Source organism: Conger conger, chromosome 5 (assembly GCF_963514075.1).
Source record: "Conger conger chromosome 5, fConCon1.1, whole genome shotgun sequence".
NCBI lineage: Eukaryota > Metazoa > Chordata > Actinopteri > Anguilliformes > Congridae > Conger > Conger conger.
Window position 1 is genome coordinate 24942267 of NC_083764.1, and position 17345 is coordinate 24959611.

The 17345-nt window shown below is 39.2% G+C and overlaps 1 protein-coding gene across 1 annotated transcript in view; it reads right to left on the minus strand.

Annotated features, from left to right (window-relative positions):
- Window positions 1-17345, minus strand: part of LOC133128833 (MAM domain-containing glycosylphosphatidylinositol anchor protein 2-like) — a 205275-nt gene that overhangs the window by 106954 nt on the left and 80976 nt on the right. Inside the window, exons 4-6 of the mRNA XM_061242640.1 lie at window positions 9117-9313; window positions 8193-8325; window positions 7501-7770 (exon numbers count right to left, since the gene is read on the minus strand). Of these exons, the coding sequence (XP_061098624.1) occupies window positions 7501-7770; window positions 8193-8325; window positions 9117-9313 (600 nt within the window). The remainder of the gene's footprint in view (window positions 1-7500; window positions 7771-8192; window positions 8326-9116; window positions 9314-17345) is intronic.

A 17345-nucleotide genomic window follows, 5' to 3' on the forward strand; every position in this document is an offset into this window, starting at 1 on the left:
CTGTTATCTGCTCCTTCACATAGTTGAATCCAGTACAGTCCACTGAAATGGTCATGGCTATGTTACAGTATATAAATAAATGTCAACACATTTTAAAAATCATATAAGCTATTTCCATTTTGATTATATACAGTGTATTGTGTAAGTATTTGGAAATTGACACATTTGTTGTTGTTTTCACTCTGTACTCTAGCAAACAACCTCTATGTAGGATATGTAATAACCATGTAGGAATTATAGCCCTTTGTATACACAGTCCTCCCAATTTCCGGGGACCAAAAGTATTAACAAACTGTTAATTTGTTCTATTTGTCCACAAAAATGTGTCTTTAAATATGTATGGCTGGCACTGTATAATGATATTCAGATCAACTAAGCCATAGTGATGTTTCGACGAGCAAAATACTCCAAAGATTCTGACCTGTAAAGCAAAACACAACTTATCCAGTACAGCACAGAGGAAAGATTTAGAGACATCCTACCTCATATTTAAATGAAGCTGGCAATGAACATCCCTGTTTAACACAGTGTTTGAGGATGACTCACTCAAAACCGAGGGGATTTCACCCAATCTAAGTGAGACTTGCTGCAGACATGATGATGAGATTATTTTCATGTGGGAATTTATGCACGTGTGTGTGATAGTTGCGACATTTTCAAGACTGCAAGGGAAATACATTTGGTGTCATTTTACATGGGCCTGCTACGTTAAATAATAAATAATGGCGTTCCTGTCATGATCTGTTTGGTGAGTTTATTTCATTGTTTATTATCCTTGATTTTTTGTAATTCATTATTTTTCATATATATGTTTAATGGTAATATGTATGTCTTAGTTTTGCCTGTAATTGTCTGCCTCACCATGTGCTCTTGTTTTCCTTGTCCCTTGTTCCCCGCCCTCACCTGCCTCTGTCTGCCACTCCCCTCAGTTAATTTTCACATAATCATTGCTTTGATTGATTCCTCCTTGTTCCTCGTTGTCTCCTGCCCATTAGCTGCTTCCCTCTGTTATTTAAGTTCTTCCCTTTTGTTCAGTCTTTGTCAGATCGTGCCAGTATCTGCCCGTAAGGCTGGTGAGGAACGGTTTGCTCTGCTTAGCTTTGCGCCGGTCTGTTTGTAGAATATTTTTGTCCCACATTCCCTGTAACTTCTGAGCTTTGGATTTTTGTGTTTTACTAATTCTGATTTTTGGAGAATATTTTTGTTCCACATTACCTGTAACTTCTGAGCTTTGGATTTGTGTTACTTTTTATTCCTGTGGTCGGCCGTTGTGCACTGTCTATTTTTGAGGACTTAATAAACCCTGTTTTTGCGCTCCATTCCTGGTCTGCACTTGGGTCCTTTACCGGCATCACCATAACAGTTTCAGAAGAAAGTGCTGGTAGCTCTGATCTGGCAACCAGGTAGTGGACCGTACCAGTTACACTGAGCTACTGAGTAGAAAGAGATACTTTGCATTTCAATTCTGCTACTGTGGTGAGGCACTGGGCAGTACATTGATGCTTAATAACTTTTAAATATGTATATTTAAATCTGTTCACCATAGTTTAAAGACCTGAACATAATGTAATATGCTGCAACTGAGAAAGATATAGAAAAATCCCAATTCTTAGTTTTATAACCCACCCCAAAACCTGTGCTCTATTCATAACTCATTCCTTTATGAACCCCTCAGTCAATGCCCACCATGGTCTGAAGACACATCTCCTCAGCCGCTATCATGACATACTGTAACTTTAACACTGCAATAAGCCTTCCCCCAATCTCGTATTACTTTCAAGTTACATTTGTATTTTGGTCATTTAGCACTTCCATGTTGTACAATACTTGTATCTTCATCTAGCACTTTCATGTTAAACTTGTATCTTCATGTTGAGGCTGTAGCTATTTATCATATCTCTTGTAATCATGCCTCAATTCTAGTTTATGATGCACTATAACTATAAGCCATTGCTTACTGCGTGAACTAGACTTGATGTTCATATATGGATATATAACTGATACTTTATGGGAATTGTACCCAATCTGTGTTGTGTTATGTTGTTTTTGGCTATGTGGCTTTGGATAAAAGCATCTGCCAAAGTAATATAATTACAATATTATTTTAATTTAATCTAGTTATTAAGACAAACACATACTGAACATGTTGGCAGTCTCAACTATTATAAGTAAATAAGTGATTAATATGAATTAATTAGCTGGAGCGCATTACTGGATCCATGATCCACCTCTGAGGTAGATAAACTTCAACTGTTTTCTGACTAACGTAGAAGTTTTTTTCATAATCTGTTCAGCCATTTACAAGAAAACTATTTTTGCCGTCTTCAACCACTTCTTATATAGTAAATGCAATGCTAGGGCATTTCAATACCAAGCTAATGTAAAACATGGTAAGCCTCTTACACAAGATTTCCTAACCTTTCCAACAAGTTATAATGCCTCATATTCAGGTGACGGACAGTTTAGGAATATCGCTGCGTTTGAATAGCAGAATGAATATACAGACATTCGTAATTACAAGATTGAGACTTGCAATAGATACACCTGTAATATTGTACTGGCTAACCGGGCAATGGTTAACCTAATTTCGAAATAAAGTTCCATTTTAAATGTGATGCAGGTTGGTTATAAAGCATTAGGGTGAGTAATCCTTTTTGGAGAGCTTTGGAAACTTTGGACATGCTTTATAAAAACATACTTTCATATACTCAATAAGCACTTTATTAGGAGCACCTGTACACCTACTTATTCTTGCACTTATCGAATCAGCCAATTGTGCAGCAGCACTGCAATACATAGAATCATGCAGGTGAGGGTCAGGAGCCTCAGTTCACATAAACCATCAGAATGGGGGAAAAAATGTGATCGTGGAATGATTGTTGGTGCCAGTATCTCAGTTTGATTATCTCAGAAACTGCTGATCTCCTGGGAGTGGAAAGGCTTAAAATGAGTGAAACCATGCAGCAGTAGCAATAACATTATTATTTGTTGGGAATGTTACTATATCAATGGTAATTTTGCTGGTATTTCAAACTAGGATGCATTCATGTATTGACATTGATGTTATGCATTAAAACAATCTCAGCAATACATACATCTAAATGCTCTACTGTAAGACTACAGAATGAATTAATGTTGAATCATAATTAAAATACCAGTTCAATTGATTGTCAATGTGCCTTTTGAAGACGTTGGTAAATAGGCCAGTTATATCATTATTAGAAAGGTAGTGAAAAAAGCGACTTGAGACATGACTTGCCTTAACTTGGGATTCAACTTGACTTGACATCACATAACCTGTGACTTGACTTGACTTGCCAAAGAAAAAATTAATTGAGACTTGGACCAAATGACTAGAGACTTACTTGTTTAATAAGAGGGACTTTGTCCCATGTCTGCTACACACTGCTAGCATTTTATGTTGAGGAACATCATGATAAAAACATTACCTGGTCAAATGCAGAGAAAGGTAATGTGTCCTTGTCACAAAAACAAGGCTGTTACTAAGACAATGTAAAAAGACAGACTAAGATAAAAGTGTAAACCTTTCTGAGGAGAATTCTCCTTTTTGAGTGCCTTTGAGTTTAACAAGCCCTTGTGGAATGAGAGAACCCCTGTTTAAGTGAACTACCACTCACCATGATGATCCAATTCAAGCATCTATCAATTACATTAAAGTGGCAGCATATCATTAACCTACCTCCTGGGTTTAAAAAAAGCTTCAACGGTAAACAAGTTTAGCACAGAAAGACAAGAGAGTGGAGAGCTCCAACAATCTTTGAGCTCATTTAGAAATAAGAGGAAGAGGTTTATGTTACAATTACTGAACCAGTCCAGTGGTTCTAACAGGCACAAATTAACTCCAAGTCAGAGAAAGGCAGGTATGAAAATCACAAACAGTGAATTATTGGCAGCCTTAATAAAAATAAATAAATAATAAAATAATATCTTTGGAAGGGTTGCAGAAAGACAGCCCTTACTGAGCACAATAAACAAAACCAAGCATCTTGAGTTTGCCAAACCTCATCGGAATTATGACTGAAAGAGAGTGCTATGGTCAGATGAGACCAAAATGGGAAGTTTTGACCATACACACCATCAACATGTTTGGTGGCAAAACTAAATGCATACAAGAAGAAGCACCTCATACCTACTGTGAAATATGGCAGTGGGTCTTTGATATTTTGGAGATGTTTTGCTGCCAGTGGTCCAGGGCCCCCATTTAAAATCAATGGCACAATGAACTAAGTATCAGAAAATCTGGTTGCCTCTGCTAGGAAGCCGAGGCCTGGCCGTAGATAGCTTGTCCAGCAGGACAGTGATACATCAAGCATATATCAAAATCCACCCAGAAATTGTGAAGTAAAAACAACAACATGTTCTACAAATGCCCTCTCAGTCTCCAGACTCCCATGAAAACCCTGTGGTCTGAACTGAAGAGGGGGGTAGCCGACGGTTATCAATGATTCTAAAATTTTCTGCATGGAAGAATGGTCAAAAATCCCTCTAAATGTGTCCAAATCCCTCGATCCTAATGTTTGTGCAAGCTGTTGGCAGTAAATAAATTTAACACAAATCAGCCGTAAGCTGAATTTTTGGCCAACGTCCTAAAGGGTGACCAAGATTTTGTGGGGGAAACAAATGATTCAATATTTAGTTGGACAGTGGAGGGTCGATACACATTTGTATTCCAAATGCAATTTGTGTTCCCTCTAGTTCGAACATTTGTTTGGTTGTGCTTTCAGACTAATCAAGTGGCAAGTCGAGGCTCACCTTTTTCCAAGTAGTCATGCTCCCACTGACTTAGAAAATAATGTTTATTCATATCGGTTCTCTTTTCCTTTCAGGTGGTGGAGCAAGGGTACCGCAGGCTGTTTCCACTAAGCAATTTAAGCAGCTCTCTCATTTTAAATTATATACTGTTCTGGTCCCTCTCAATCACATTTATTCTACTGTTTCAACAGGTTATCAATCAAATTATTCACGTGTGTGGAGCTCAACTGCGGGTATGCATTCATTATTTACATTATTAAACACATTATTAAAGTGGCGGAGGACCTATGTATACGCAAACATATATAAAAATTTAAATAATTTAATGTTTTATAGGTGTTTGGCCATCCTACCTGGTACATGCCAAGATTAATGCCAGAATGTAGTTACAATTATAGTAGATGCATCTGAGGCATGAGCACAGTCATATTCTGTGTTTCGCTGCCATGTTAGTTACCTCATGTGGGCATGAAAATGGCCACAGGCATATCCACTGCTTTAGATGAATGGTTTACAATAATAAACATTCAAAAACTTGGGTTCACACACATTTTCTTAGGCGATAATTGATGAATCATGTACATTAAGGTGCTTCCACACCAAATCCAGCGTGCAACACATTCTATTCATTTTCAATGGAGAGGCTTGCGGTACGTGATAGGTGCAGTCCAGCTAGTGCTGTGGTACGTTCGACGGTTCTGTATTGGCATACATGCAAACTAAATGCTACCAGCACCGCTTGCCTGACTCTCAAAACCCAGATCAAACTTTCGAACTAGGCAAAGAAATCCAAATATCAACAAGCAAATAGTAAACATGTTGTCCCCCACCCACATGCACTGTTGCCACCTCTGATTTCTTTGGTGGGGGACAATTAGCTGATTAGACAATTAGTTTTGAAGCTACAATCCAAATCCAAATCTCATCTGCCTACATAAACTGTATTAGTTTACTTCACAGCTAACCTTATCCATTACCATAACTTAACAGACGATCCTATGCAGAGCGACTTGTATGCTACATTGTACTTGCATTGTAAGTCGCTTTCGATATGGCCATCTAACACATTCACCAATTTAGCCTGATATGAGCAATACAATGCAAACAATTGGGATTGGGGTTACACTACGTGTGTTATCACTGCTTTGGTGCTTTAATAATATTTAGCAAATTATAATTTGGGAACAGATACATTCATTTATAAATTAACTGGTTAAATCTTGGCTACGTTATACAGTAACTACTTTGGCAGCTAGCTATCTAATGAATACAAAAAGCAAGACTGTTAAATTGCTGTAGGTACAAACATTGTACTTTATAAGCTAGCGATGAAGGCATACAAAAACGATGTAGCTATCCAATGCCAGCAATAGTTCCGTGGTAGACTACGTCCCTTGTTCATATTGATCCCATTGAGGCATCTATCCGACAGAATCCACCTACTGTACTGCCCAAAAAATTGACAGCTTGGGGTCCGATGCCATTTTTATGAATTACTGAATGTTTTACTGCCAGACACGCCTAGCCTTATATGCCATTTTTGGGGCGTCAATTATGCTAATTCACAATTCTCATGAAAGCGCAATTAATGAACAGGTGGGATTCTGTGGTTATTTAGGAGAGTTGTCTGAAGTTAAGAGTTTGTTGAATCTGATGTGGCACACTCGTAGCAGTCCATCGTACAAAGAAACTAAGAGAAATTTAAGGGAAGATTATGAAAATGTTCTTGCATGAGGCCCAATGAGATGAGAACAGCTTTACCTGCCATTCAGGTACCCACAAGCACTGTTGCAGGGAGAGAAAATTGGAAGCAACAACAAACATGCAAACATGCAATCCTGAGTATTTTGAACTTTTCACTGCACTATGCATAGTTACCCAAAGGACTAGCCTGGTCTGTCTGAATGGAGCCTCTCACCATCTTTGAAACCTTTTTAAATGTTTAAAGACAAGCTGAAACAGAAGTTTGAGCAGTACTAGCTTCTGTGATCTGACGAAACAAATCTTTCAGGGGAATTTTTGAATGGCGGGGAGTCGATTTCACTGATGTTATATGAGAAGGAGAAGCACAGCCGTAGCCTATGCGCCGTTGTGTGAAAGGATATTGATTGGAGGGGAAAAGGATATTGACAGACATTTGATCAGAGATTTCCAGGAAGTGGATGGAAAAAAGCATTGGTGTGAAAATACACAAGTATGAAAACTTTTGGAGTACATACAGTACTTTAAGCCATGTTTCTATGGTTATGAAGAATCTTTAAAGGTACAATAGGTAAGATTTTTGTGTTAAAAAATAGTTACAAGACCATTGTAAATCCCTTCCTATCATTGAAACAGGGTAACTGATATGTTTACTCACCCTCTGCCTGTGTTTATAGTTCTTAAATTTGGGTTTCAAAACATGCAGTTGATGGGCCAGCACTCTGTACCAAAACATATTATGGCTGTACAATCATTCAAGCTCAATGGTTGAAAATTAGTTCTCACTGCCACAGCTAATGGCGTTTCAATGTCAGCGTGTTCACAGATAATGCGTGGGCTAAACAGTGTTGAGCGTGTTTGTTGCTGCAATTCCTCTCTTGACCATTAGAAGTCCAAAATTACCTATTGTACCTTTAAGAATGTATTTAAGGTTGTAGGTTGTCTTTAAGAATGATTCCAGAGTTTAGGTTAAACCTTGAAACATAATTCATATTTTTTTACACCAGAGGCACCAGGCTACGCTACCTCTGACAATGACGGTGGCTGACTTCTTGGCGGGGTTGCCGACGTTGTTGTTGGCGATGCAACTGTAGATGCCTGCGTCCTCCGAGACGACAGCTGGCAGGGTGAGGGTGCCCGCGTTGAGGATGGCCTTCTCCGGCAAGGTCTCGGCATTGGACACCCAGGTTAGGGTCGGCGTTGGCTCCCCACCAACCGTGGCGCACACCAGAGTCACCGTCTGCCCAGGGTTCACCACGATGGGGTCCTCCACCTGGAGTTTGATGGTGGGCGATGCTGGAATAGAACATTTGAAGCCAACATTTACTTATGCAGCATGGCAAGCAGTACAGGCCAGAGGATGTTATCTCTGGTTTCATGGATCATGGATCAGGGATTCTGCTGTCACAGTTCACACACACCATCAAGCACATTCAGATGCTTTGGAGTCAAGTTTTACCCTGCAGAAAAAGTATGAAATTTGAAATAAGTTCATTTGGCATACCTTATTCAACATTAAAGACACATTTATCCATGAATACAGTTCTGTTTTTTTATTTCTCTAGTTCTCTATACTAGGTTAAATATACAGGGTTTGATTTCGAATGACATCTTCCAGCTGTCAAGCAGTTGAGACAAATTTATAAGAAATTGAAGAATGCCACCTAACAGTCAGACCTCCACAACTGCCTCTTAAATGCACACCAATGGGTGGTTACCTGTTCTGTTGGTAAGTCTGAAGAGGACATTCTTGTCTGAGATTCCACATACGCTCCGGACTGAGGCAATACAGCTGTAGTTGGCATAGTCCTGAGGTCGAAGGTTCTTCAGCTTTAAGATCTTGGTCTCCCCCTGCACCTCAGACCAACAGCAAGAACACACTCTGCAGTAGTTGTGCCTACAGCATTCAATTCAGCAAACCCACTTTTGTTGTATGGGTCTGTATAATTTCACCACCAAATACTGTATGTGTGTATTCACAGCAGTATGTATCCACCTAATCCTAAACGTTTCGATTAAGTTTGTTTCATCACAAAATACTTTGTAAAGCTCAATAGTCACCAAATGAATTGTGACTTTAAAATATGAAGCCCTGGTATAAATAATCGTGAGAGACTGTCAAAAAGGCAACAATTACGGTGACAATGGCAATAACAACAGTGCTGTTGAAGACAGTCTTGATGATCATAGTGGAACTAAGACTGGTTGTTTGTCAGGGGTGTGATTTTAGCCATAATTTTGGCAGTTCCTCCATTTTTAGCGCTTTGCGTGATTTCTTTTGTGTGAACTGTCACCTAACCAACAGCGATTTGTATGGGCATACGTATTCTAAGAATATTACCTAACGCTGGGGAAACAAAGTGAAACAATGAAAACAGATATTTGGAATGCTCTGGGATCAAGATTTCTGTCGTTGTCAGCTGTTGTCAAATGCTGCTCCTGATAAGCAGTGTATGATTGTAATCAGCTTGTAGGTGGCACTTCACGTTCTTTCAGTTGAACCAGCTTGCAAATTACACAGATACAAGACTGGTCAGTACATCACATAGGGCATAGGGCAAATTCACAAATTAATTTCTGCCAAATACAATTCTGCTGAGTCATGAGTGGAGGCATGGGTTGGATGGAGGTAGACACCATACCTGGGTGAAGAACGGCTCGTAGATCTCCACGCCCTTGTCGGAGCCCTGGGAGAGGACCTCCCGGCCCCGTCTCCAGCTGTAGCGGACTGGAGGGTTGGAGTTAGCCATGCAACGCAGGAACACGGTCCTCTCGTAATAGAACTGCTCCTTGGCTTCGCCGATGCTTTGGTGCACCGTCACGATAGGGTCATCCAAGTCTGGGGACGAATCAGAGGATGGAATAGCTGAAGGTTAATAAGAACACAAACAAGGAAAGCAGCCATTAGCCAAAGAGTACACAGTTCCTTGTCAGGACAGGAGCACTGCCAACCAACCAGGCCTCAACCTACTTCTATAAGCATATAAACTATAATCAATAAGGACACAATCCATAATAAATAAAGATGCAACTGCAAGCTAACAAAGACATAATCCATAGCTATTAAGCCCCTCAGTAAGGATTTATGTTAATGATCCGTCCTCCCTTCAGTGTTTATCTATCTGGTTCTTGGCACTAAATTATTTATACAGCTGTTTGACTCAGTGAAGAAGTAATGGCCGAATTGGCACTGGTAACCATGACAAAAAACAAAAACACAGAACTGGAACTAAAACAGCCAGTCTGGTTCCATTTGTATGGTGGAAAAGGACTATAATGAGCAAGCCACATTCAGACTCAGACCAATTACATCACAAAAAAAATTAAAAATCAAGGGAACACACTGTGTTCTGATGTGTTGCCTCGGCAACAGATGTTGGCATAATTATAAATACATAATTACTATGAATAAAGGGGACAGGCACTACACTGCTCTAATCAACCCAGGTTCCCTCATAATCAAAATAGCAGCAAAAACATATAAACAATGCAATTGCCGAATCATGTCAACACTGTAACTCCTCGGGAATGAACAACTGAACACCCTGTGCTCATTTCTGTGCTGATTTTTTTAATGAAATACTGTATGTCTCTGGGAATGTATTAGCACAGCCTAAGAGCAGGGGTGAAAGGTCACAGGTCACAGTCCGTAAATGTCCCGAAATAGGATGTGCAGTATAAACAAAGCTGAATAATGGAAAGGTCAGGGCATCGCATACAAGATTACCATCCAGGTCACATCACAAATATCTGTGATCATGAACGTTATTTTGAGGTACTGAACAGTGCACAATATTAAGGCACAGAATAAAAGCATTGCAAAGGCAACTACTACTACTAACAGTAATACTATTTCTAAATGATAAAAATGTATTTTTATTATATATATGTATGTATTATTATTATTATTATTATTTTATTATTATTATTATTTGTGGAAGTAGCAGCAGCAGCAGCTTAATAGAAGCCATACCCTGTCTTCTGCTGGTTGAGCAATCAGTAGTACATAATTAAAAGTATTTTCATGATAATCGCCTTATACAGAAAAAGATTTTTGTACAGTCCATGGCATATGAAAAGTAAAGCTTGTGCAAATGCTGTTCATAACCACTCTTTCTGATGTTAATCCCGATTTAATGCACGTAAAGGCAGATTTAAATAAACCCATGTCCAGACAGGCAAATTGTCGAGTCAAATAACTTATTCCTCCATTAAATCCAAGACAGGTTCACTGTCAGACCATTTTCAATGACCAAAATAACCTATGGATCTGTTTCAGTTGTGAGCTACTAAGCAAATACAACAAAAGAACTGCACTGGCATATTTGTAGTATTGCAATTAATACATTAAAACTGTGCTGACATCTTTGTGGTATTGCAATTACTACATACAAACTGTGCTGACATCTTACTGTTGCATATGATCATGTATTAACACTGCTTTTCAGCTTCAGGCCTTTACTGCGCCACAAACTGTTCTTTTTCCTGCAGTAAGGAGCATCTCTGCCATAGTGACAACATATGCAAACATACACTCACTGAGTATTAATGCGATTATCTAATCAGCCAAACGTGTGGCGGCAGTGCAATGCATAAGATCTTGCAGATGCAGGTCAGGAGCTTGAGTTAATGTTCACATCAACAAATGTGATCTAAGTGACTTTGACCATGGAATGATTGTTGGTGCCAGACAGTGTAATTTCAATATCTCAGGAACTGCTGATCTCCTTCACGCACAACAGTCTAGAGTTTGCAGAGAATGGTGCAAAAAACTAAAAACATCCAGTGAGCAGCAGTTCTGTGGGCATAAATGTCTTGCTAGTCAGAGAGGTCGGAGAAAAAGAGCCAGTGAGCAGCAGTTCTGCAGACAGAAATGCCTTGTTAATGAGAGATTTCAGAGGAAAATGGCTAGACTGGTCAAAGCTGACAGGAAGGTGACAGTAACACAAATAACCACACATTACAACAGTGGTATGCAGAAGAGCACCTCTGAACATCAAACATCTAAGTGGATAGGCTATAGCAGCAGAGGACTTAATAAGTTTAATAAATACCTAATGAAGTGCTCTCTGAGTGTATCTTAGCCTGAACAAACAGTTATAAAGGAAAGGCAGTCTCCCTATATTTACGCTACATTTTCATGAATCTGTAAATAAAGGAAGCATAGCACTGCTGGCCTAATTCACAGGTCAGCCTTTCATTATAATGTTCCAAATACCTGGATCCAGCTCCAGTGTGACTGGAGGAATCCCAATGTCACATTTTAGACTTTTTTCAAGAGAACAATTCTTGTTTTATGTGAATGTTATTTTGCTACTGTTATATTTGAGTTTATTATTTATTTACTTATATCGGCAGCCTTTTACGATTGTTACATCACACTGTGTGGTAGCCCTGATAATATCCCATCTTTCATTGCTGTCACAGTGCGATAAGATCCAAGAATAATATAATAAGAGCAGAGGTTCCATCCTATGAGTGGCTACATCCACACGCAGAATTTGAGGATGGTGGTGTTTTTTTTGCCAGAAAAAAAGTAAATTCTAAACATTCTTTTCTCACTTTCTTTTTAGATATTGGATATTACATGGTGTATGAACTTTGCCTATTTATTTGGGATGCCAAACAGTTTGAGAGTAGTAGGAAAAGCAATACCATTTTAACAGCACACTTAATTAGCCAAGGCTACTTTATCCACATGCAAGTAATATTTTAGTATCAAAGGTGACACATGAATTAGTGTTCATTAATTAGTAATTGATTAATATCACAACATTAGGGTACTAGACTGGGAGAACATTCCAAGAGTGGCAGTTTTGTTTTATTTCATTTTGACACTTGGCTTTCATAATCTACGTCTTAATGCCAAATTCAGACTAAAAATATGTTTTTGAATGCTAAGTGACAGTAACATCGGAGTTGGGCATTGTTTGGAGGCCAGCATTCACCAGTCACAAACAACCACATCACCTGTGTTCTTGGCTAAATGCTAATGTATTTGCTTTCATGGTCTGTATGTCTTAATGTCAACAGATAATTTTCTGAGTAAATATAGTATTAAAGGGTTTATACATAAGATGACAAGTAATCGCCCTAGAGTTCCATTAACCCAGTTTCTGTAGTCTCCCAACCTCACGTAGCTCTTGCAAAAAAACTTTGAAGCCGTTAAAAAAAAAACATGGTTTGGTGGTACTCAAAATGCAATGGGATTCTCCCTTGATATCTGGAGTAGAGATAATTTTACTGTTACTGTTAGAAAGATTACACTCTCCTCTTTCAGGCAGGTTCTAAAACTCAAAATATGTTTTAGGATCAATGCAACTGATTTCGATAGAGCAGGTCCCATATACAGACACATCAGGAGGTGCTCATGAACAGAATCTTGGTCACCTTGGTCAACTGGTTTGGAGGTGATCAAGCTTGCTACAAGATGGTTGAGATGCTGGCAAGGCCATATCCAGTTGGTGGGTCAGCTTGGTACCGATAACATGCCATTAACAAATTCCAGATTGCACCCAGCTAGAACAGTAGCTGGTTCCAGCTAAACTCCATCACAGGCTGGTAGCTGGAATTACCACCAGGGCTAGCATTTTCAATTGCCATACATCTCACCATCCTACACAGAAGCAGTGACAACAATAGAAAGATCCCAAACAGGAAAGTCCTATGGGGACAAGATTATCTGAAAATCAACATATAAGACAGTCAGCCACGCTTTTAAATGTACATTCTATAAATTTTTTTTATGCCTATTTATACTTTGTATCTACTGTATACAGAAAGGGCAATGTACGCCTGAACTCAGAAAGATAAATATATTTTAAAAAACTGATTGGATTAAAATGTTTTTTTCTCCAGTGCCATGCCCTATAATGTGACACTGCGAATTGCCAAGGGCTCATCGTGTGTTAGTTGATTCTTGTGCATGAATGAAATCAGGGTAGATGGACTGTGGTTGAATTCCTCATCCTTGAAATGTCCCTTGCTAATGTAACAGCAGGGACATGTCAGTACTGTGTAGAAGGGGTTATAAATTGCAACGCACAGCAAGGATATCATTTTTAGGATGGTATATTCACAACGATGAGTAATACAATTAGATTTTACAATGAGTAATAACGGAGCATTTTGAAGTTGTAATTACTCATTTGTGATGAAGATTTGTGATGCATAATGAGTTTGTGTTAAATTTATCATGAGTAATCAAGTTAAGATCAGTAGATGGTTTTGGATTAGTAATGAGTTTATGCTTTACAATACACTTTTGGAATAGCAATGAGTGATGCAATCAGGATGTATAAGATTTGTAATCAGGTGATCAATGTGCAACAGCAAAATTCAAGATTCACACGGCATAAACCACGACTGCCTTAACTGAAATGGAAAATCTGCAGTTTAATACACTAACTCAGTTACAAATTAATTTATTTGGACAACAGTGCTGAATAATTCAAGTCTGAGCTACAGCAAAATGAAATCAAGTAAGACTTGATGTAATTACCATTCATTTCAGGGTTGTTCTTCTCAAGCCTTTTCTGCAATAACAATGCTGCATTAACTACAGTCCCCTCCAAAGGTATTGGAACAGCAAGTTCAATTCCTTTGTTTTTGCTATACACTGAAGACAACTGAATTTGAGGTCAAAAGATGTACCAGACATGACATATCCTAATTTCAGCTTTTAATTCCGGGTATTTTTATCTAGATTTGTTAAACAGCTCAGAATATATCCCCTTTTGTACCACACAATTTTTAGGTGAGCAAAAGAACATGTTTCTTGTTTCCGAGTGTCCTGTTAGATTGATTGGTTAAACAATAAATAGTTCTGAATGTCTACTGGTTTTAGCCTGTGAAGACTACATTGTGTTAGAAAAGATTAAACCAACCTGAAGACCAGAGAGCTATCTTTGGGAGAGAATTTTGAAGCTTAGAAAAGATGGGAAATCATTGCGGCTAGCTTGTACAACAACTTGAAATGTTGTGAAAAAGAAAGAAACCACTGGCGTACTGAGCGACAGACGTCGAACAGATCGACCAAGGAAAACAACAGCAGTGGATGACAGAAACTCTGTGAGAGCTGTGAAAAAAACCCCCAAAACATTAGTCAGTGACATCACAAACAATCTCCACAGGGAAGGGGTGAAGGTGTCTCAATCAACTGTTTGAAGCAGACTTCGAGAGCAGCAATATACCACAAGATGCAAACCACTCATCCGTAGTAAGAGTCGGAAGGCGAGAAGGGCAAAGGGTTGAGAAAGAAGGGATCTGCTCATGATCCAAAACATACAAGCTCATCTGTGAAGCACGGTGGAGGAAGTGTCATGGTTTAGGATTGCATGGCTGCTTCTGGAGTGGACTCACTAATCTTTATTGATGATGAAACTCATGATGAAACCAGCAGGATGAATTCACAAGTCTACAAAAACATTCTGTCTACCAACTTACATGACATTGACAGTGTCATGTAAGCTGCATGACAGTGACCAAGGCATTTCTGTCTGTACAACTGCTGCTCACTGGATTTTTTTTTTGTTTTTTGCACCATTCTTTGCAAACTCTAGAGACTAGTGTGTGTGAAAATCTCAGGAGATCAGCAGTTTCTGAGATATTCAAACCATCCTGTCTGCCACCAACAATCATTCCACGGCCAAAGTCACTTAGATAACATTTTCTACCCATTCTGATGGTTGATGGTTCATTATCTGAAGATCCTGACCCTTACCTACATGATTGTATGCATTGCACTGCTGCCACACAATTGGCTGATTAGATATAACATGAATACATCGGAGTAATAAAGTAAAAATCGTCCTAATAAAGTGCTCGGTAACTGTGTGTCCTAAGTAGTTTAACACATCTAGGTATAAATACCAGGAAATAAAAGATGAAATTCTGAAGTCTTGTCTCGTGTTCAACTTTTTATCTCAACCCCAAATGTATTCAGTGTATTGCACAAACAAAGGAATTGGCCTTGCCGTTCCAATACTTTTGGAGTGCACTGTAATTCTATCTACATACCAGTCAGAGTGCAGGGGTTGACACAAGTGGTATGCAATTACACATTCATGGCAAAAAGATTGAAATATGCTTTTTGGTACATCATAATGAACAGCATAGTACTGTATCTAAGATTAGAGACATACACTCAATGAGCACTTTATTAGGTATTTATTAGACTTATTTTTTTGACTGATTGGTTTTCTGAAGCTGTAGGCTATCTACTTAAAGGTTTTCTCGCGTTGCGTGTTCAGAGATGCTCTTCTGCTTACCACTGTTGTAATGTGATGTTATTTGGATTACTGTCAACTTCCTGTCAGCTTCAACCAGAATGGCCCTCCTCCTCTGACCTCTCTGATTAACAATGCGTTTTTGCCCGCAGAACTGCTACTCACTGGATGTTTTTGTTGTTGTTAGCACCATTTTCTGCAAGCTCTAGACTGTTTTGCATAAAAATCAGTTTCTGAGATATTCAAACTCTAATGTCTGTACATTAAACTGCCCAATGCACTGCCATGAACACATACAGTAATCACCCCATGAAAAAAGCTGTTCATGCTGCCTAGACTGGCACGGATGGTGTAGTGGGTAGCACTGCCACCTCACAGGAAGGAGGTGCTCGGTTAGAATCCCGGTTGGCAGGGGCCTCACTGTGTGGAGTTTGCATGTTCTCCCCGTGTTCGAGTGGGTTTCCTCCGGGCACTCCGGTTTCCTCCCACAGTCCAAAGACATGCAGGTTAGGCTGATTGGAGAGTCTAAATTGCCGGTGGGTATCAGTGAGTGAATGGTGTGTGTGCCCTGTGATGGACAGGTGACCTGTCCAGGGTGTATTCCTGCCTTTCGCCCAATGTATGCTGGGATAGGCTCCAGCCCCCCTGCGACCCTGTTCAGGATAAGCAGGTTAAGACAATGGAGAGATGGATGGATGGACGCTGCCAAGATTCCATGATGTAGAAACAGACAGAAGAATGTGATGATTCATTTGGATATGACGGAAACACACATGCACACATATACACACACACTACATCACTTCCTTCCAGGATGGCATGTGACCTCAGTCACTGAAAAATGAAACGGCAAATAAATTGTTGAGTGGTGGTGGAGGCAACCTCATTTCTTTTCACACTAAATATCACTGCGGATGTTGAACTGTGAGCTGTCTACACACAAACATCACTCAATTAAATTAGATTCACGTTTTTATTTTTACAATTACTCAAATATTTCTCAAATATGCCAAAAGGTCTAGACCGACAATGGGCCTCATTCGTATCCTCATCATAAAAGAAAAGAAACGCACCAAACTTGAGACAGCTGTCCTCAGTGAAGATGTCCGTTATAGTACAGTGTAGGTTGGTTCCATCGGATAGATGACTAATTAAAAAGAACAAGAGACCACTGATACCTGATTGGGTAGACTGCGGTTCCTTTGTTTTTGACACAACATAATAATATGGCAGACCATTGATAAACTGTGTCTTTTTTCTCTTAAACTGTCCACTAAAATACGTTTCTGAAAACATTTCAGCTTGGATCTATCAATCATATGTTATACGAGACTTGTCACAATGCATAGAATATGTGCGTCATCAAAAGGGACAGAAGCTCAACTGCAATTCAGTCATCCCGAGCAAGGTCGATAGAGTATTTAAAACATTACCCCACCTCAGTAATCTCCATCAATAGCCACTAATTAAGCACAGACCATGATCGCCAGCAACATCCCCACACTTGCATGCTGAATTCAGAACATTGAACCACAGATGTGCTGCATTCATTTTTTTGGGTTATGGTAAAAAAATTTTAAACTAAGAGAACAAGATCACATAACAAGTGCGACTCCATTTCCTGCACAAAATGGTTAAATTAAA